Here is a 21,245-nt window from a genome sequence, read left to right as displayed (position 1 = left end):
GTTGCATTACCTTAAAACTGTGCTTTAGCACGGCGAGCCACTGCACTCCATCGTGGAGAGATATAATTACTGATTAAAAAGAAAAAAAGAAAAAAAAAAAAAAAAGTTAGTTATTCTGGAGCTATTACAGACTAATGTGTAACAGACATCATCTGATGGGCCGTAAAGGCTCCCAGGGCCATTACAGCCTCACAGGTCAGGACCTATTTCAAGGTTTTAAAGTTTGTGGATCACTGCTCTCAAGCTGAACAGCACAGGCAACACCTGCACACAGCAAAGCTAGGGGAGACTTCTGGGAGCAGCAGCTGCCTATGTGTTTTCACACTCAGATCAAACCAAATCACATCACTGAAAAGGAGTTCAGAACCTGCAGACATGGCTTTTGCCATTCTCATCAAGGAGTTCACCCATAAGGTTGTAGCTTGTGCCTTTTTACTTACTTATTTATTTATTTTTACAGGGAGCACTGAGGAAGAAAATGACACTATAACCTCCATGCTTCCCCATCAGGGCCCCCCTTCTATTTCACTTTCACAGAAAACTAAAATTCCCAGCCAAGTGACAGGTTTATAAAATTTTAATAGGGAAGAAAAAGGTAACCTCAGGCAGGATCTTACATGCAGACTTTCGCCATGAATGAATGTTCATGAAAATACGGGGCTTTTATGGAAACATTGACAGAGCTTCACAGGCTGTGGCATAAATGCCTCAACATGGACTGATGAGAAGGACTAGCGAGTCCCAGCTCCTACAGCCAGAGGCTATGGCACCATGCCTTTCTCTAACCCAAGCAAGTCAGCTTCATGCCTCCACTGTCCTCTGAGGAAAGCTGATCTAGAGACCAGAAGCCCAGAAGCTTTTAAATTGGTAGCCTAGAAACATTCTTAGCCATTTCCAACTACTTGTTCTAATGTTTTGGGGTAAAAAGTCCACTTTCCTTCCTCCCTGGTGTTTCCCCTCCCAGAGCGCTTATCCAGACCAGTCAGCCTTCATTTTGCAAAGGCAGATGAGCTGAAGCACAGATTGCTCTTCATGAGCATCCTCTCTGCCCCTACTTCCACATGGATTTACTATCCCTTAGCATGAGGGATCTGCAAGTTACCCATAATAGACAAGGTCTGTCAGTGGCTCTCTCCAGCATTATTAACAGGAATCATTATTAGCAGTTCCTTGTTCTATTTATTCCAGGATTGCATTTGCCTTTCACCAGCTACTTCACACCTCAGTCCTTTTGAGGTCAACCACCATCTGTCCAAGCCACCCTTTTCCTCTTCTGCCCTTTCCAGCTGGTGGTAATTCCTGCTTGTAGACATTCCAGCGAGCCCCAAAAAGATCAGCTGGGGTTTCTGGGCTCCTTTTCTTACTGTTGTGAGCTTCATACAGGAATGAAACCAAGGGGCAACAGCATAAGACTTCAGTTTCCCTCCCACCAGTTACTTGCACCACAGAATCTATCAGTGGTGGTTTTATACCATCAGGAAATCTGTTCTTAGTGCTCACAAAGTAGGTATCCCACCCTCTGAACTGAAAGGTCATCCGAATGACTCATGTTGGAAAGCAGAATTCATGGCTTTGGTTTCAGGATCTAAAATACCACTTCTGAAGACTGGGATGCTTGAGGTTCATTGCCCCTCTTCTCCCAGGTTCGGGATAGAAGGATTATTTCTCATTCACAAAAAAAGAAAGAGATGTCACAAGGACAGTCCCATCCTGTTTAGACTGCCATTTCTTAAAGCAGCAGCAATCTAAGAGCAGTGCTCCACAGCTAAGGTAGCACAGAATCAGAATGGTTGGAAAAACCTTACATAACCATCCCGTACAGAGCTAAAGGAGTTTGTTACTTTTTGCCAGGCACTGAGTATGCACAAGCACTTCTGCAAGTCAAAATTTTTCTTCTAGAAAACTTGAAGCTTCTTAATTGCAAGAGAAATATGGGTAGCCAGGAATGGTACCTGTGCCATAGATAAAACCAATGGTTCTCTCAAGCGTGACAGAGACCTAAAGTGGCCAAGAGCCAGCTCCACCCAAAACTCCTCCTGATCTCTTCAGAATTTAATTGGCATTCTTTTTAGCACACACACAAGGCAGATTAAAGAAAAACCCAAACAGTGTGCAGGGTGGAAGCACCATTACACGGTATTAAAATGTCAGAGGTTTGAGCTCTGTGTTGGTTTAGTCATGAGTTACCAACAACCACTGATGGCAGACATAAAGCTTCCCTTAAATTATTAAGCATAAAACAGCAGACTGTAATATTTTGCTAAACCAAAGTACAGACACAGACAAAGATGTCATTTCAATATTTGAAACCAGCAAGTTTAATTTAAAATAAGAGCAAACCAATAAGCTCAGAAAATAGCAATGTGTGAGAGGAAAATTACACTGCTAGAGAAAAAAGTGGAAGGACTTAAGAAATTTATAAAAGTAATCTCCAAGTGGAAATTAGAAATCAACCCCTAGAAACAGAATAACACAAAAGAAATATTACTGTCCACTTTCTAAATCAATATAACACTGCTACACGACAGAATTACCATGGTAACTCAAGTAAAAAGAATAAAGCAATTCTTATTATTTCAAAATAAAATCACAGCCTGAAGCCCAGCTTTTATTACAACTGCTGATAGATCGCTGGCTTGTATTTATCTGAAATATTGCTTTTCAATCAGCTATTTTATGAATGTACAAATTTCACTGAGCAGCCCACTTAGACCAAATGCTCAAAACCTGCCCCCCAAAAAACTAGTCAAGGAATCGATTACATATATGCATACTTTTTTTTGTTTTTAAAGGGAGCGTTACTATATATATATATATAATTTTTCCACTCTCTCCAAGTTAGATAAGGAAATGAGCGAGAGTAAGTTAAAACCTTGTTTAGTCTGACCTCTCTAAATTCCAACTTAGATTCCCTGGAAAAACAAAACCAAAAAAGCAACAGAACAACAGTAATAAGAGAGAACAAAGAGGAATAACAGCGCACCCTAAATACTGCAGCCCCTCCACAAGGACAGGGAACGCGAGTACATCAGGGGGTGTGCACAAACACACACATGAGAGGAGACACATCTGTTCCCTCCTGATCAAAGGCAAAGAGAAAACACTGTCTAAATACAAAGTTGCTCAAGGACGTTTTGACTTGCCCTGCTGGGTACTTCAGACTTTTCAAACATTGTTTGTACAGCTTGGAAAGTGCATCAAGCTCAGGATACTCGTCTGCGTTTCAAGCGCGCTGAAGGCACAGCTCAGCCAAGTTCCCCCACGCCCCCACTGCTGGTGCCACCTTTTAAACACATTAGTGCAAGGGGAAAACCAGCAGGTCACCTTCTGCTCTGCTCCCCCAGACGTTCAAAAGAGCATCGATCGGCACCTGAAAGCAACAATCAGTCTTAAAAATAACAGGCTCCTCCTCTGCCCCGCCCCTGCCGCAGCAAACACCCCGGAGCAGCCCAGTACCCAGGTATGGGGCAGAGCTCCGGGGGGATTCGGGGCCAACACACGGACACCCAACACAGCTGCTGGCTGAGAAATTAAGGCACCATCTATCAAACAAGAAGGCCGCTGAGGAAATGCCTGTAGACTGTCAGGATGTTTTCCAGCACAGTCTTACCCCATTTTTTCTGTTGCCCCCGTGAAATGGCAGAGGGGGACGAGACCGACACTCACAGTCATCGAAGGGGGAGGAGGGGAACGTGACCAACGCTCATAATTATGGCAGGAAGATTAGCTAGAGAAGGCTTATCTTCAACAATTTGCAATTGCTTGGACTGGACCTCAGGGATAAAAAACCCCCAAAATTAACATTGCCAACTGAGAGGGGATCAATAAACCTGCCCCTGAAACAGTTAAGGAGAGCAATTGTTTCAATAGCACTCTGTTCTTCCCAGGAGATCCAGAAGTTATTTCTCCCTTCTTCTGCAGATGTCTGACCTCCTAACCCAGCATGGGACAGCAGGCAAGGTGGGACCCAAGCCCAGCAGAGAGGAACAAACCAGGGACAGCTGAAACACAAAAGGCCACCCATGCCTCATGGGGGGTCAGGCACATCCCCCAGATATCCAGGCCTTAGTTCCAGGGGATGATCACTTGGGGTGCACAAATTCCTCAATACTGGCAAAATGCTTTGAGGATTAAAAGTGGCAGTGATATGCCAAGTATCATAGCTGGAAGTAAAGACAAATGCTGCAACAAGAGCAATAAGCCACCTGCCAGCTGTCTTTTATACTAAAATATTTCAGTGTTCTTAGAGCCGCTTAATTTCCCATCTCGCTCCAAGTCCAGAGGAACTTTGTGGGTTGCTAGCTTTGCCATGCAGCAGTGACATAGCTCATTATTTTAAAAACAGATTTAGAAGCTGTGATCACCCAACTCGATCTAAAAGTATGCACTGTCTTTTAGTATAATGTGATCCTTCGCCGTCTACTGCAAATGGGTTTAAAAGCAGTGGTGGAAACAATATGTGCTTAATCTGAATGTGGACTGCAGAGAGGTTGCACACTCAAATATCCTGTTTTGTGTGGTATCTGGTTGTATTTTAAAACACCTTTTAGACTTGGAGCCAGCTGAGGGCACAAACAATCATATACCGATTAGAAAAAAGGAAGAAGCTGGGGGGAACAAAGAGGAGCCCAGTCTGGCACACTGAAATAGGACACTCTAAATATCACTTAGTATTTCTTTAAAAGAAAAACTGGCTGTAATGGTAAGCTTCAGAGAAACAATAAATGCAGAGGTGGTTAAAGAGTTTTTATTCAAATAAAGTCTTGCCCCAGGAGATGGAGTAGAGTCTTGAAATATGGAGATAGGATTTTACATGTGCTAAAAGCATCAGTGTGACACTTTTTGGAAAAAAAAAAGGGGGAAAATACCTTCGTTGTTATACATGACAAAAGAGCAACTAAATGTTTGCTTTGATCCCAGCGTGTAAAGGGTGAAGCTTTTAGGCAAGGAGCGGCAGGTGATCTCAGCTCTTCTGCAAGTCCTAATGCTCCTAAAAGCCACTCTTCCAGTTTCTGTAATTGGGCATCAGTAGTTAATGTAGTATTGACTGCATTACATGCTCCTGTGCATCCTCTCACTAATGCCAATTGCATCACCTTGTACATTTACCATATTGCTTAGCCAATAGCTGTTAAAAGCAATCCAAATCATGAATCATATAGGAAACTTTTAGCAAGACACGACATCCAAAGGAGACAATTTACAGTTGAGTTAATCTGGGTACATTAGCGAGACATGGATTCAGGAAGACAGACCAATTTATGTTACTTTAGTTTTACCCTTTATTGCTTTGTATAGGCAAATGAATGGAAGGGCATGGAGTAAAAACAGATATAAAGGAGTCCTTTTCAAAACAGATCTCCATTCTGTGCAGACAGGTCAAAGGGTTTGAGACTGATGCTTATTTAGGCTTTCATAGCCGTAACAGGGTACTTACAGAAATCATTTTCCACAAAGGAGTATAAGGATAAATATATAATGGATTCTGAAGAATGTTCAGTACCCACCCTCACTGCAAGTACATTAATGCAGAAACCTGGCTGCTCAACATTATCTAAGGCACGGCCTGCCCAGGAGTCACCTGCCACCAAGAGTGCCAGGAAGAGGAGTCACACGGGGTCTGCCCATGAGCTCAAGGCAGGAGGCGTTCCAAAAAAGCCACCAAGGCTCACCAGCTCAAGCCAGTCCCCTTCCCAAACATCTCTACCATGTCACTTGTCAACACACAGAAAGTCCAATCCTCTCCTCCCTACCTGCCCTGAAGAGATGGCATCCTTTTGAAACATACACCCATTTCTCTGGAACAGAAGGAAAGGACACAAGCAATGAAGAGGTATTGGTTAACCCACTTCAGCTGCAAGGTAGAGCCAACCAGGAGATAAATTAGGAGTGAGTTCCCTCTGAAAAAGTACATTTTACAGAACAATTTCACACTGGATGCTTGACCAAAAGATGCATAGCAAATCGACATAGCCCCTTTCTGCTTTTCTGATCAAGCTCAGTAGCATCAGTAAAATAGAGATGGGAAAAGAAAAAAGGACAGCTAGGAAGTGTGCTGTTGCCTCAGCTTTTATGGGTAGTGAGTAATTGCAGTATTTGTGGAGGGGAAAGAAAAATAAAATTTTTAAAAAGTGGTAAAGGAAATCTAGGGGAAATAATGGCTCATCAGCCAAAAACTTTACAAAAGAGAAACTGAACTGCATCCTTAAATACTGGATTCCAAAATGCTGGAAACTGTGGTGCTCTAAGCCTTGTTTAAAAAAAGATCATGATTCCCCTTTGAAAACCTTCCAGACGTCCCTTCGAAAGAGTTGCACATGCAGGGAAAATGCCAAAACAAAACATTTTCACTAGCTGATCAATTTAAACAGCTGTGGTAAAGCTGCAGCCACTGGCACCATCATTAACAATTTAAAGCATGGCTGCTTTTGTCTTCCTTCCCAGTTACATTCTCATTATGCCTTTTTATTTATTAGAAACACAGTCCTCTGGAATACATTTCTATATCTCGGATCCATAATAAACCAAGTAGGAACATCCCTGGCTTCTACTCAAATGGATGTTTACATTGGAGAGAGGGTTAATTGTTTAATTCTGGTCCAAGTTCTCTGCAGTTCAGTCATGAATATGCAACAATCATCCACTTTTTCTTTAGGAGAAACTTGAACTGTTGATATCAGTAGCTTAAAAGGAAGGCAAATAATACTTTCACTGCCCAAACCACCTTTTCAGAGTTTGATTAGCACACAAGGAACTCTGAACATTGGCATAAAGAGTTTGAAAATATTCAATGACATTTAAAAACCCTCTAAATTTGGGCAAGAGCATCCATTATCTGCTTTGATACGTAATGTAAGTAGAGAGTAGTTTGCAAGAACATTCACTGGAGAGTTGAGCATCTGTTTGCAGGGACAGCACCCCACATTGTGCTTGGAAACTTGGGCTTGGGAGTCATCCCATTGGAGGGCAGAGAAAACACACACAGAGAACTGAAAAAACAGTAGCTGTGGTGGATTCTTCTCAGACCATCTATAGGTTTAATTATGTTAATCTAATAGTGAACAACTTTCATTTTAAAGCACCCTTCCCTCCACCCCCAAGTCTTCAGTGAATAGGAGCTACATTCACTGAATAAATCATTCCCTGGCAACAGTTACGCACATTATTGAAGTTGGGGGCAGCGATTTCTATACGGTTTAAAACAATGTCTATGTATTCTAAATGATGACAATTCTGTCCAATTTTTAAAAGATATAGACCCATTAGAGTTTTATAGTTCAGCATTTAGCAGCATCTGCAGTGCCGTCTTTATTCTTATGCTGCAACACTTAATGCTTGATGCCATTATTCTGATTTTGAATTGATTTCAAGTAAAATACCTTATTTGCCATAAACTTTCATATTCTTTACCTAAGTAGGACTCCTCACAGATGCAATCAGTCATAATGCTAGAAGAACAGTTTGCCTTTAGCAGAAATGTAATAGTTCATGCTAATGACAGCGAAGCAAAACTTTGAGCAGCAAGCACATTTCCAAAGAGAATAAAACCATCTCTAAACACAACGCCTGAAAACTTTAAGAAAGCCTCCAAATGAAATCAATTAATCCTCCAACCATGATAAATTTCTTAACCATTTAAGAAACGCATTTCAGACTCTGCTGTGACCCTTTATCACCAGACCTAATGGATTACTTTATTAATAATGCACTGCTCTTAAAAGGAATTTTTCCGAAGATTCTACCATAAGAGAGCATTTTTGGAATGACTATGACAAACAAGCTGATATGTTCACGTTGTATTTATTAAAGATAATAAAATTTAACACTAACTCCAAAGAAGACGAATTATGTTCTGCTGCCAGGGTATCAAGTATACCTTCTACTGCATTAAAGCAAAATTAGAGCAGACTGATTTCCAAGAACAAGCTGCTTCTTTTGCCCTATTACCCAAGCTGGAAAATGTCCTTACACTGTTTCAACGCTTGTTATGTCAACTAGACAATTATCACGTGTCAACAGCATCTGGGAATGAAGCATGATGACATCCTACCCAGATCCTTCAGCTATCTGGTCTGAACAAACACTAGGAAGTATGTGATTGCCTGCCATACTCCTTCACAAAGCAGTTTGCTCCTCTTAGGCCTGCTACCTCCTTTCACTCCTCTTCTTCCCATAGGATGAGATTTCTTTAAAAGGATACCTAAGGTTATCAGTGCTCCAACTACAGTAGCCTCAATTTCTTGAATAGCTTTAGGCAATTACTTTACTACCCCTTGGTTCTATCATGCTTCCATATTTGCCATTTCAGGGGCAGAGGGAAGCTCTAGGAAGAGCTGCCTCTAGCTCCACACTTGATTAACTTTGGAGAAACAGTCCAAATGGTTTTTAGGTCCTTTATGACCAAACCGAGTCTCATGTTCTGCTGCCGAATGTGCTCCGATTTTATTCAGAATACTTCTTTGAGAACTTTTTATCTCCTCTTCATGGATATATTAATCCACTGCTGTACTTCTGAGTCACAAAAGGACACTGTGTCATGAACTAAAGCCAGACCAAACCTCCAAAATTACACCAAAAGCATATGTGTGAAGATCAAGCCCTCAAAAAAACCAACAGGTAACTCAGCTAAGTAGGCAAAAATAAGGTCTTTGGTGACCTTTATTAATCATTCTTTGAATAAGCTGATGTCTGGGAAGATATGTAGGGATTCCTCATACATGGTAAGCTAGACACCAGTGGACCATGGAGGAGGTCCGTGGTAGAGAGGCACAGGAAAGAACGAGAGAGCTTCAAGAATATTAGGCAAAAGAAAATTGCCTAATTTTCGTGTCACATGAGGAAAAGCCACTGTGCCATGTCCCCTTCTCTCTCTGCATGACTCCTCAATAGGCACCCCCGAGAAAGGTACGCTCAAAGGCAAACAAAAGATAGCAGCAGCACGCAGAACAGCCCTTCCTCCTACGTGGCACAATTTGTACCTGCTTTATTTCTGTGTGTACGATGACTTTTTTCGACACAACAGGACCGCTTGGACCTATGTTGCTGGAGATAGGCAGGTGGATATGGAGAGACACCTCTGCATAGGCAACTCCATCTGGCAGCTGGCATACTCCCTTGTGAAGCCAGCCCACAGCTCTGCTGTCCTGGCCAGGGCGCTGTGGCACAGCTCCTGTCACTGACATTGCGCAATCCATTTCTCAGCTTTTCTAACGCCAAATGCTGCGGGTTTTTACCTTCTGTGTGGGGCAAGATGGGCTCTCACACAACAGGGAACCCAACTGCTGCTACTAATGCAGTTTCAAATTACCTACTATTCATTGCCCTAAATACCTCCCATCCACCTAAGACCCATTCTCCAACCCCAATGCACACAACCACTGAGTATCCATGTTTTTCCTTCCATTTTTGAACAAAATACGAAATTTTCTTTCTATGTAAAACCAAGGTACACGTTTAATGGAGTCCACTGATGTGTTATTTACTCAGCCTACTCTTGTGATCTGTTTAATCAGAGTTCTGCTTGAAAACACAAAGGATCCATGATTTGGGGTGCTCCTGTCTATGCAAACATCGGGATGAACACACAGCTGATCAGTGTTTTTACAAGTGCACACACACTGCACAATTTGGTTGAAGGATGCTATGTCTGGTTAACACAGCACAAGTTAGCTGAAAAGGAAACTTTCACCCCACACACACATAACAAAGAGCCGTGATTTCTATTAGTGCATTTCATACCATACATGCTGATTACCAGGCTGTGCTTCATTGTTAGCAGAGATTACAGCTGGGATAAGCTGCAGCTTTTTCCTAATTGCTATTATGATGACTGAATTTTTGTTTTGTGTCAAGCATTATTCACACATTATACTCCAAAATTTGATCCCTCTATGATGCATTATTGATTCCATGCAGGCAATCATACTGCCGCCGATGTGAAGAATTAATTTGGGCTATTTTACTTGATTTGCATTGCTCCATCATAGCAGAACATAGTTCTGTGGGGAGGCACAAATTGAAAAGGGAGCTTTAACAAAATACAGAAAATGCTGCCGTCCATTAAAAGAGATGAATCCTAAGGAGGGAAAAAAAACCCCAAAAACCCCAAACCCAGCACAACACGTGTGGTCCTGAAAGAAATAAGGTCAGTCAGCCAAATTCATCTTAGTCAGAGGAAGGTTACAAGAGTAGCCTTATGCCTCTAATAAAGTAAACTAGCTTGCTTCAACTTATATTGCCAAAGAAAACAACTGAACACCTCTGAGAGTGACACTGCTTCAAAGCCTTTGAAACCCTGTTAGCTTCATTTGTTTTCCCAGCATAAGCAATACTCAAGCACTTAGTGTGTCTTTCATCCACAGGCCAGTCAACTGCAAAGCTGATCTAGAAGATGGGTAACAGATGCTCCACATCTACTCTTTTTTTTTTAAAGTTCTACTGTGTTAATAAAGGAACTTAGGAGATCTTAACAGAAATAAAGCCCATGATTTATTTTTTTTCCCCCCTCAATAAGATTATTTCACAGTTTTGGGATGCCAACTTAATTAGCACAGAATAAATTCAGAAGGGCACAACGACTTACACACAGACTTTGATCTCACATTGGTCAACTCTTAGTCCAAATCTGATTGAATCTACATACAAGAGGGCACTGATAATGACGCATTTCTGCTTGGTCTCATATTTTAAAGGTGTCAAGTCTTTGTGAAAAGTCCACGTTTTTTCATTGTCCCAAATACTTCATGAAACGAAACCTCACGTGCCATCCCAGAAACCAGATGCAAATTCTACCTGCATGAACACGCCAGACTGAGAATTTTAGAAATCAAACCTATAATGAGAGAAGACCTCAAAATGCTATGTCTAAAACACTCCCTTTTTTTGGGAGGCAAGGAAAGGAGAGAGGGAAAAGAAACTTTAGTAGAAGACTTCTGGTCCTTCAATAGTCAAAGCCTTCCTAATTAGTCTCCAGTGCAGTACTAATTCAGTTTTAAAATACTAGAAGACAGATATGGGTTGTGGAATAAAAATCATAGAATTTCAACTTAATAGCAGCTTTCAGTATTAGTCACAAAACATGGTTAGCATGACCCCAACAGAGGAAAGTAAGTGACTTTGAATTACAAGTTATTTTTCTCATAAATATTTTAAAAAGCAATACATATATTCAAGTAAAATCAGTGCTACTGCCCAAATGCCCAACTTCCAATTTCTCCAAGCCCTTTTGCTCCCAGTGAAAAGCTGCTTCCTGTCTACAGTGTTACAAATATTCAGTAATTTCTCCTACTTTCAAATGGCAACAGCCTACGCTATGACTTTTTTTTTTTTTTTTACACTTAAAGAGATTTCTAAAATAAATTTTAAAAGATCAGGGAAATCTATTACACGGCACACTTCATCCATTTATAAAGATGGAATGAAATAAGGAGATAATGGGTAGAAATGCCTGTTAGAAGTTAAGATGCAGTTCCCACTTTCCATGCACAAAGTGCCGCCAAGGTGGAGGTCCTTGGCAAGAGGCAGCACCATCGACAGAAGTCCATGTGGATGGCTACAGAAACGTTCTGCTCTGCCTCAGTTTTAATCCTTGCTCTCAGGCCATGAGCTATGAGGGACGACCTAAGCCAAAAAGCAGCCCTTGAAAAAAAAAAACTCAATTAAAAAGTTGCGATTGGATTTACCACCTTCATCCCAGAAACTACTGATGACTGAGCAGTTAAGTTGCACACCCTGGCAGGCAACATGCAAAAGATAGCATCAGGTCATTCAGGCTACTCACTAACACTGTCTGATATCACTCACATCAATTTGTTCCCCTTAAGCATCCTTAATGAGGACTAGCCAGCTTAAAAAAATAAGTATATGTGAAATCCTAAAATAAGTCAAGCTCTCCTTCAGCTTCATTCATGAAATTACCTTCCAAATGAACCTCCACTTCTGCCATTAATTCTTAAAATAAACCAATGCTTTTTTTCCTGCCACAGCAGCTTATTAGCTTATTGTCATTATGTTTATAGCTATAAAGAAAAGCTGTGAGAAATAGATATTAGAGGCGCACATTAAAGAGACCTAAATGGCATGCAATGAAAAGGAAAGAAAATCTCAAAATTAGATTTACAATAAAAGCTGTTAAAACAAACAGGCTAAAATGGATATATTAACTTGCAGAAAGAAAAATCTACACAGATATTAAAAAAAAAAATCAAGCTGTTTCTGCTATGTCCATCAGCAAACAGAGCCTGGAGTAAACCCTTCTTGGCTGTCCGATCATGTCAGAGAAGAGATAAAAAAAAAAAAAATAAAGAGCAAGCATGCTTTTACCTACACAAGAGAAAAACATCAGAAGCTCAAAGCAGAGCACTCTGAAATGCACAGTGCACACCTGTTTCAAAACTATTTATTTCTACATTAGCAGCACACAGAAGACACCAAGCACAGGCTTACACAATCTCAGCCCACCTACCGTCCTCCTTGTCCAGCACCATCATCTCCGCAATCAAGAAAAGTCTGGGCACAGATGCTTCTTCTCCAGGAGCCTCCGCTCAGGGGAGAGGAGAACAAGTCTCTGGGAACACAAATGAGCTACGGTACAGCTGATCGTCCTTTAGCAGCAAGCGAGCTCTAATTACCCAGTTGTCCAGCTTTTAACCTAGATTGCACTCAGTTAGAATTACACTCAGAAATAAAGCACTTTGCAGATACAAAAGCAGTCTCACCTACTTTTGTGCCTCAGAATTGCAAGGAACTAAAACTGCAATTTAGAAAGAAGGGGGATCAGAGCTGTTTCTTTGGTTCTCACCTTCTAAATGGCTCAATTTACACAGTATAATCTATTTTAATGTAATTGCCTTTGATAGCTCATAACCCTGGCTGTTGCAACTACACAGCTTTCAGCCTTATAAAGTGTTTTCCCTTTGGATTTAAGCTGACTCTAAATCCGAAATTATATTCAGAGAGGGTAGAATACCTAAGCCCGACTAGTGCTGCCTCTGCCTCTCAATTGGCGAGCCTTGCACACTTGCAATGAATAAATGCGCGCGTTTGGCAGGGCCCCCTCTCGTGCTGCTGCCGGGGATTCCTGGCGGAGCGCGGCTTCCCGGCTCAGCAGCACCACCTGCAGCCCGCCCGGCCCCCGCCCAGGTGCCGCCGGCCGCGGGGCCACCTGCGCCGCCGCCGCTTTGTCCTCTGCGGGGCCAGGCCACGGGGGATGCTCCAGCTCTGCTCCCTGCGAGCGGCGATTTGGTCTGGCAGGTCAGAGGCTCAGGACTCTCCGCAGCTGATGCCGGCTGCGTTACACCAGCCCCGCTGCTCCCAGCCGCATTTCACACGTCTCTGGTGACCTAAAACTTGATACTAATTTTCTGCACAAATATTTTGCGTTTGTTTTCACATGTCGGTATTAGTTTTCAGGGTGTACTCCAGAGAATGCAGCTTCATTTTCAGTAGGTCGATATTAAAATGAATTTACCTAATCAAACACGGTACAAGCCCTTACAGGTTGGCTCCACTTTTCAGAAATGCCATCAATGCCCAAATATAAAGTGACAAGTGGGGAGCCCACGTCTTTTATCCTTCGTCCTGCACCTCTCAATCCTTTTTCAGACAAGTCATCTGTTGTCTCCAATGGCTCTCGTAAGGATTGTGGGATCAGATGCTTCGCTACCAAGATCAACAGCACCGTTTCACTCATCTCAGCCTTTTAATCTGAGAAAACATTTCATTTCTGCTTTAATGATACTTCTTCCTCCCCTTTACAACTGATACAACGGTACTCTAAAGAGCACGATAGCGGGCTCCAGTTATATATCCTTAATACTGATTTTTAATTAGATTCCTTATCCCCAGCTGAAGTGGCTTTTCCTTCCCCCTTCATTCACAATACTTAATCCTAACAGTCCTTGAGAATATTTGATGTTAAATGTATCGTTTTACATTGAACTGTTTTCATCTAGTGCTTCCAACAACTCCTGTTTCCTAGTGATACTAGTTTGCAAGTGTTGAATATGTATTTTAGCGTAAGAGTGCAACCACCATAAATAATCACTTTCTTTCAGGGAGTGTCACAAGCTAAAAAGGAGGAGGACTTTATCCCAAAGATTAAAGTCTAATAGTTAAAAGCATCCATGCAAAAACTAACAAAACTGCAGGCTTTTCTAGGTTTGAGGCTCTTTAATACTTTCAATATGCCATTGGCCTCCATCAGAAAATGGTGAACTCCAAAAACGTTCTATCTTTGTCTGCGTACTTTTCAACCCTGTCACCTTCAAAAAGGGCAGATTTACCCCAAAACATACGGTGCATTTCAACTTCCACTATTTGGTAACTACAAGAAAGGCAGGGTTTTGATAAAAATGACGTTAGCCATTGTCTGTCACAGCTGACTTCTGCAGCAGAGCAAACTAGCAGACATAATGCACTCATGAAAAAATACGCAGTACCGGATCAATGTACATTTTATTCCTTTACTGCTCCATCATGTCATAGAGGCTGGATTACTCCCTGTGCAAACAGATTTTTTTAAACACTTTATCTGCTTACTCATTTCACACACCAACAATTAAAAATAAAAGTTTTCTAACCCCCAACACGTTTGTACAGCAATTTAAGTCAACTACAATTAACACAATCTGTTGGAATTAATCATGCTACCTGATGTCAGTTTACTTTTTTAAGCAGAAATCTGGTCTTTGCAATCAAAACATTTATGTATTTGAGAAATATCGTAACTCTCATTATCTCGAAATTTATAAATGTGCTGCACGGTGTGTAGGTTGGCTTGCCCACAGCAAATTCTGCCATGATTTATGCAGTGGAACCGACTAAAATGCGAGCCTTCAAGTTCTTCTCTTTCAACCTTTCTCTCCCCCACCCCTCTTGCCCCTCTTCTCTCAGTTCCTAACATTTGTTCAGGGAAGATACCTGCCAAAGTTCCACTGTGAACCAGTATTTTCTGATATCAAGTCATGTTGCATCAGTCAAGTTATATTATGTCACTTCAAACATACGAAATGCTGTTACCTCCCTGACATAACTTGACGCGATGCCACAACACATCAAGTCAAAAACATTATTACTGTTGTTATTTTTTCAGTCTGCCCCTTCATCCTCAGTGGTATCTGTGAAGAGCCACAGAAAAGTATTATTGAGACTCTACTACTTCTCGGCACCACAGAGCATGCCTGCGAAGGAAGCTTTTCGCTCACAAACGCGGAGCGGAAGCACAAATCCGCAGTTATCGCACCGCTGGGACGATCCTGGTGTCACACTGGGGCTGGCACACACCCCTAAGGCCCCAAGCTGAAAGAGTGGGCAGCTGCCTCGGAGGCCATGGCCATGGCCCAGCTTCCCAAGTAGCCTTCAGGGATGCAAAAGCAAGGGGCACATATCTACAAGGCGGCAAGTGTCCTCCTTGCTAGGCACCAGGACTTCTGGGAGGGGTAATCCTGAAATCCTGCCTTCTCTGTGCAGTAATAACTATGAATACCCCCACTGCTGCCAGAGACCTCAAAAGAAGAAAACCCCTCAAAGAAAAACCCTACATGGCAAAGCCTCTTAAATCAAGGGGAGAACTGGAGAGTAGCCACAACGCTGGGATTTTTAGATGGTAAAAATCAGACCGGCTTCTGGGAAAAAGAAAAATAAAAGGGAAAAAAAAGGGCCATTTATGGGAGTAAAACAGACCCATTTTTATTAACAAGCTCATTCAAGCTTGATTTCAAAAGGAGTTGGTTTAGTTAGCGAAAGCTTACATTTTAGTCCATTTGTAAACTGTGCAGATCCAGCATCCCCTTTTAACATTCACAGATGAGCGGGCAAGTGAAGCCCATTTGAATCAGGCAGAAAGAAACTTGAAAAGGTAAAATGACCTCTTCATAAAAAGAGTTTCTTCTCTGAGTCTCACCTCCTATACCCCATTTCTCCAGTGCACCTTAGAAAGTGACCATAATTTCTCCTCAAGCATAACTACTCATCAACAGCACAGGAGATTCCTAGGCATTACCGCTCTGATCTTCACATCCTTCTCATCAGGAGTTTGTTTCCTACTTTGCTCCTTTTTTAAGTGCACCCCACACTAATTTCCTCTTTACCTCTCCCACCCACCACCATTATTCCCTTTTATACAGCCGCTCGTGAAATCTCCTGGAAGGAGGCTGTTGAGAACTGTCTGGATAATCAACGGTTCTAGTTTCATTTCCTCACAGCACCACCACACCGGCCCCGAGCTCCTTGTGTTTAATGAGTGTGTCTGCGACACTTGAAAGAGCCCAAACATCCCTATTAGGAAACCCTCTTCAGATCTCGGTCTCTCCTCGCAGCTCACCTGTGCCTCTCGCCCCTGCAATGGAGGCAGCATCCTGCTGGCAGCCTGTCAATCACAGGGAAGCAGACACAGGTCGGCAGGCACCCCCTGACAGAGAGTCACGGGGATGAAGACATCACCCGGTTGTTATTATTATTAACGGGTATTAACAGAGATGTTAAGAGCCCTTCCTCCCTTTTCCTCCAGCAGCTGAGCAAAATCAGGGGACTCTTCCAACGCAGGTCACCCCTGAAAGTGAGGTCAAGGAGAAACACAAACCTTGTTGCACACATCAGTAAGAAATTACCCGTGTTTAATTCCTCGGCCATTACTTCACGTTTTTACCTTACTGCACAGGGAGCGAGGGATGAGAAAAGTCTTTCTACCGTTCTCTCTCCCTGACCAGTTAGGTAAGTTCATTCCCTCTTCTCCAACACACGCGCTTTCCACTGGAGCACTACAGACCCCATTAATAACACTACATCAGTTTACTTCAGAGGGCTTCAAGAAACTGGAGGAAAGAAAGATGCTGGCAGAGGGATTCTCCGAGGGCCCAGAGGCATGTGACGAGCGTGCAGCGAGCTCCCTCCCCACGCACCTCTCTGGGGCAGTGAGCATTTAACCTTGTGGTTGTCGGCGCTTCGGCCCCCTCCCACACGGCCGCTCGCACAAGCCAGCCCGGGATTGCTCTTCGTGCCCCGTCCCACTCGGCGGTGTCGCGGCGGGCGGACTCCCCCCGTTCTGAGGCAGAAACTCCAGACCAAAAGAATAGCGGAAAGGGAGGGAAAAGAGGTAAAGGGGGGAAAAAAAAAAAAAGAAAAGGAAAAAAGAAAACAGCGAAGGAGAGCATCTCCCACTTGTCCCTTGAGCCTGACGTCCACTTTTCCGAGTTGGAGCCCCCGCCAGCCCGACACAGGGACATTCTGTGGCCATTTACACAAGCACGCAGGGCCGCCCTGCCCGCAGTGGGAGCGCGGGGCGCCGCTCGGGCACCCGCGGCCTCGGGAGCCACCGGAGGTGGCCCGGCGCGGACACACGCTGAGGCCACCGGCGCCGATGGCGGCCCGGTGCGGGGGCTGCGGGTGGCAGACGCTGCCCCGCCGGCCGCAGACGCAGCGGGGCCGCGGCCGCCGCGCCGCCCGGCCTGGCCACCGCGGAGAGCGACCCGCGGGCGCCCCGGGGCCGCCGTCCCGGGCGTCCCCGGACCCCCTTTGTGAGCGGAGCGCTGCGGGACAGGCCGGGCGGCAGCGCCGTGCCGCGGCGCGGGGCAGCTCCCCCGACCCCGCTGCCTCCCTCCGTCCCTCCGCCCGTGCCTCCCCGCCCGCCGCCGGGGCGCCCGGGCGGGAGCGGCGGGCCCCGCGCCCCGATCCCACCTACCGTCCTCCTTGTCCAGCACCATTGTCCCGGGCGCCGAGGGCGGCCGCCGCCGCTCCGGCTCCTTGGGGCGCTCCCCTTCCAGCCGCCGCGCTGGGCTCCGGGGCGGGCGAGGCGCCGGGCCGGGCACCGGGGCGCTGCCGAGGCGGGGGCAGCGGCGCGGCCGCCCCGGCGCTGCCCCGGGACGCGAGTTTGGAGCGGGGCTGCGGCGGGCTACGGCCGCGCTGGGCGCCGGAGAGCTGGAGCCGGGCTGCTGCACCAGCCGCCTCGCCCCCGGCCCCGCCGCTGCAGCTCGAGTGCCAGTTTAGGGATCAAAGAAGAAGGGAGGGGTGGGGGAGAGGATAAAGGTAAGGGAGGACCAATATCGGGGGCTGCTCCCCCTGCTCCGTCCTTCCCCAACCTGCGCTGTCAAAAATTGTCTTAATGTAATCGCGTGTGATCGCTCGCAACCTCTCTCCCCTTTGCTGTTGCTACTGCAAGAGCTTTCCAGGCTTCTAAAGTGCTTTTCTCTTGATTTCACTCTAAATCTAAAATTATATTCAAAGGAAGGGGGGGTGGGAGGGAGGAAAGATGTGAACCTATCACTGGAAGCAAAAGCACTTGCCGCCTGCCTCGCTCGCTCGCTCTCTCTCTCAATTTATGTGCTTTGCACTCTCTCCTGCTGCTGAATAAATGCACACATTTCCCAGGGACCCTCAGATTCCCCTGTTAATTAAATCAATTCATTATGCTCAGATCTGATTAGCAGCCCCTTCCCCCCCTCTTTGAATCAATTATTCAATACACAAACATAATTGCCTGTGCCAGAGGTGTCTAAGTATTAGCTTATTTAACTCCAAGGACACTAATTACCCCTAGGGCAAGGGAACTTTTCTCATTAATTCTGACAAAACACAAAAGCACAGTTAAAGTGTGTGTGTATATACGTGTGTGAGAGAGAAGATGGGGGAGCGTATAGCCGAGGAAGGGAGGCATTACTCTAACACACGTGTTACTGTATAAATAAGCTCAATTTTTCTTTCTACCTTCGCTTTAGATTTTCCCCCACATCTTGCCTTCTCTAAACTTGCCCCGTCTGCCTCTCTGTTTTTAAAGTAAGGAACAGATTGGCATTGCAATGGTGTCAGTTCTGGAGTGAAAGTGCTCGCATCCCAAACCTAAAACAAAAAAGTATATGGGACTGATGGAGAGCAAAGCAGAATTTGAAAATAGTTTAGTAAAGCAGAAAACTCTGTGGCACACAATCTTCTGTACTTTAAAAACCCGTGAAAGGAGTAGCCCTCTGAAGCAGCAGGTAAGATGATACATAATCTAGTAGGTACTGGGAACAGTTCTGAATTGTTTACCATTTGAATTAATGTCAGTGCCCACTATTAATGTACTTGCTTCCTACGTTTACCATAATGGGCTTGATTTCCATTAGCTGAAGCTGGAATGCTAAAAAGAGCCTGGGCAAGACTGATGCAAACCGAGATCGACCATCATTGTGGTGTCTGAGACGCATGACTTCTGGCTGGCGTGTTACCCAAGTTTTACCTCTCTGTGAACTTCCTTTAAATAAAAAAAAAAAAGGGTAAGAAAAAAAGAAGTAGTAATTGATTCCCCCAAATTAGGTTTTTACTTTCTAAAGACCTTTATTGTTCATGTCCTCAATGTGCACAGAAGTATTGAAGATTTTCTTTTTGTTTCCTTAGGCAATGCATGAGCTGATCCATTAATCCATTTGGCTTTATATATCAGGAAACTAATATTAGCTCAGCTCATCTATTAGCTTTTATTTAGGTCCCACCATGTTGCCTTTTTTTGGACTTTTCTTCAGGCTGGTTCCCCTTGAGGGGAGCCGGACAATTTTTGATAGATTTTAGGGGAGATAGTGCTGCACATCATCTCATGGGAACTGTCACAACCTCAGTTCCCCATCTTCACATTCACCCCTGTCAAGATACCCACTATTAAACTTGCCTGTTTGGCAACTCTCCCCACTCTCTTTAAGGCACACCTTGTACACATCACCTATAGCCAAGCGGGTCAAAAGCCCCACGAGCACCTCCTCTTCATCCCTACAATAAACCAAACAAACCCATAGCTAAGGCAACAAACAATAAATATGACTGGGAACATAAAGCTGCGTTTCATTAGTGCAGTATGTTATTCTGTGAGTACACACATATAAGGATAAAAATGCTTTCAGCTTTGTAACACTACAAACCCTGTTAATTCTCTGGTTTTTAATTTCCACCCTGTGGCACATACTGCACCCACAGGAACTTGGTCCTTCTAACTCCATGAATCTTTTTTTTTTTTCTCCTTTGAAAGAACACAGCAACTCTTGAATAATACTGACCCTGGAGAGCATCGTGCATCAACTCATTTCTGAGCATGCTTTTGGTCCTAGAGTCCACTCCTCTTCTCACTGTGCCAAGGAGACTTTTGGGTGCAAAGCCAGAATTTCAGGATCTTGGTATGCAAATCTTAAGCCTTAATTCTGAGATTGCCACAGGGGTGGTGTGGTTTCATCTAAACACAGACCTCCTGAGTGGCAGAAGTTTGTCTGCATGTGCTGAAGCTCAAGGTCACTGTTGGGATGTCAAGGGTAGAACAGGAAGAAACTGAGGAAACAGAAACTGACTTTGGTATCGTTCTTCAGAAGTGATGTTCACACTTGAGCTGAGAGAGGTGGGGTCACTGGGCATGAAAGAGACCTGGAGGGAAAAAGCAAGAGAGAGTTTTGCACGTGTGTAGGAGCTTGAGAAAGCATCACACAAGGGGAGAAAAATAATGCCAAAACCACCAAAACATTCCGTTCCCAAACATACATCCTGCAGTTTGAACAGTCTGCTGCAATCCTGCAGTTACAGTCATGGGAATTTTTAGGTTTACAACTTTAATAAGGTGAAGAGACCAACCCCAGTGTAAAGGTCCCCACTCTACGTAAATTACTTTTTCTAGTGTGGTGAAACATTGTCCTGCGTGTGCTCCCATTACATCTGCTCAGTGAGTAATTTCAGAGGAGTGAGAAAGTTTCAGTAATTTTTGAGCCTCCTTCACCCAGTAGATTAAAAGTCTCATACAAAGAATTTTACCACACTTATTTTTTTCAGAACCTTGACACTAGAGAGGAACAGCTAGATTACTCCTTTAAAAAGCGCTTGTGTAGGCAACCGGCCCCATAACGAGTTACTGGGAAAACTTGACACGGATCAGTGTCTGGGAATAAGCCTCAGCTCCCCAGCCCTCCCTTCTCTGGAACAAAGCACTAAAACAGCTCGCTGCTGGAGGAGGACCAGACAACACCGTTGCTGAGGTGCCAGTTCATCACTGATGTGCACTGGTGTTCGTTCAATTATGGTGCCTCACGCGCTCCCTGGCTAGGCAGTTCTGAGAAGCCATCACGCTCAATACTGCAGAAACTACACACGAAAGAGAACAGCTGTGCTCTGCCTAGGAAGGTTTCTGGTCTAATACTAATTCCTGCTATTCCTGGTGCATGAGGGAAGAGGCATGCTGAAATAAACACACCTTTGTGCAGCAAGGGCTAGGGCTCAGACCTCTGGGTCTAACTTGAGGCTCT

At 44.2% G+C, this 21,245-nt stretch overlaps 1 protein-coding gene across 2 annotated transcripts in view; it reads right to left on the bottom strand.

Moving 5' to 3' along the window:
* LMO1 (LIM domain only 1) overlaps positions 1 to 17,808 on the bottom strand; it is a 58,875-nt gene extending 41,067 nt beyond the window's left edge. The window contains exon 1 of one of the 2 annotated variants that reach the window (XM_082283750.1): positions 17,678 to 17,808. In XM_082283750.1, coding sequence (XP_082139876.1) covers positions 17,678 to 17,699 — 22 coding nt within the window. In that variant the 5' untranslated portion in view covers positions 17,700 to 17,808. Of the gene's footprint in view, positions 1 to 12,463; positions 12,588 to 17,677 lie in introns of those variants that run through there. The other variant, XM_082283749.1, reaches the window with a different exon arrangement.
* Positions 17,809 to 21,245: the final 3,437 nt, after the last annotated feature.

Source organism: Coloeus monedula (genome assembly GCF_965178545.1).
Source record: "Coloeus monedula genome assembly, chromosome: 6".
In the NCBI taxonomy this organism is placed as follows: domain Eukaryota; kingdom Metazoa; phylum Chordata; class Aves; order Passeriformes; family Corvidae; genus Coloeus; species Coloeus monedula.
The sequence above is the reverse complement of the archived record's forward strand: the minus strand, read 5'-3'. Positions and strand labels throughout refer to the sequence as shown.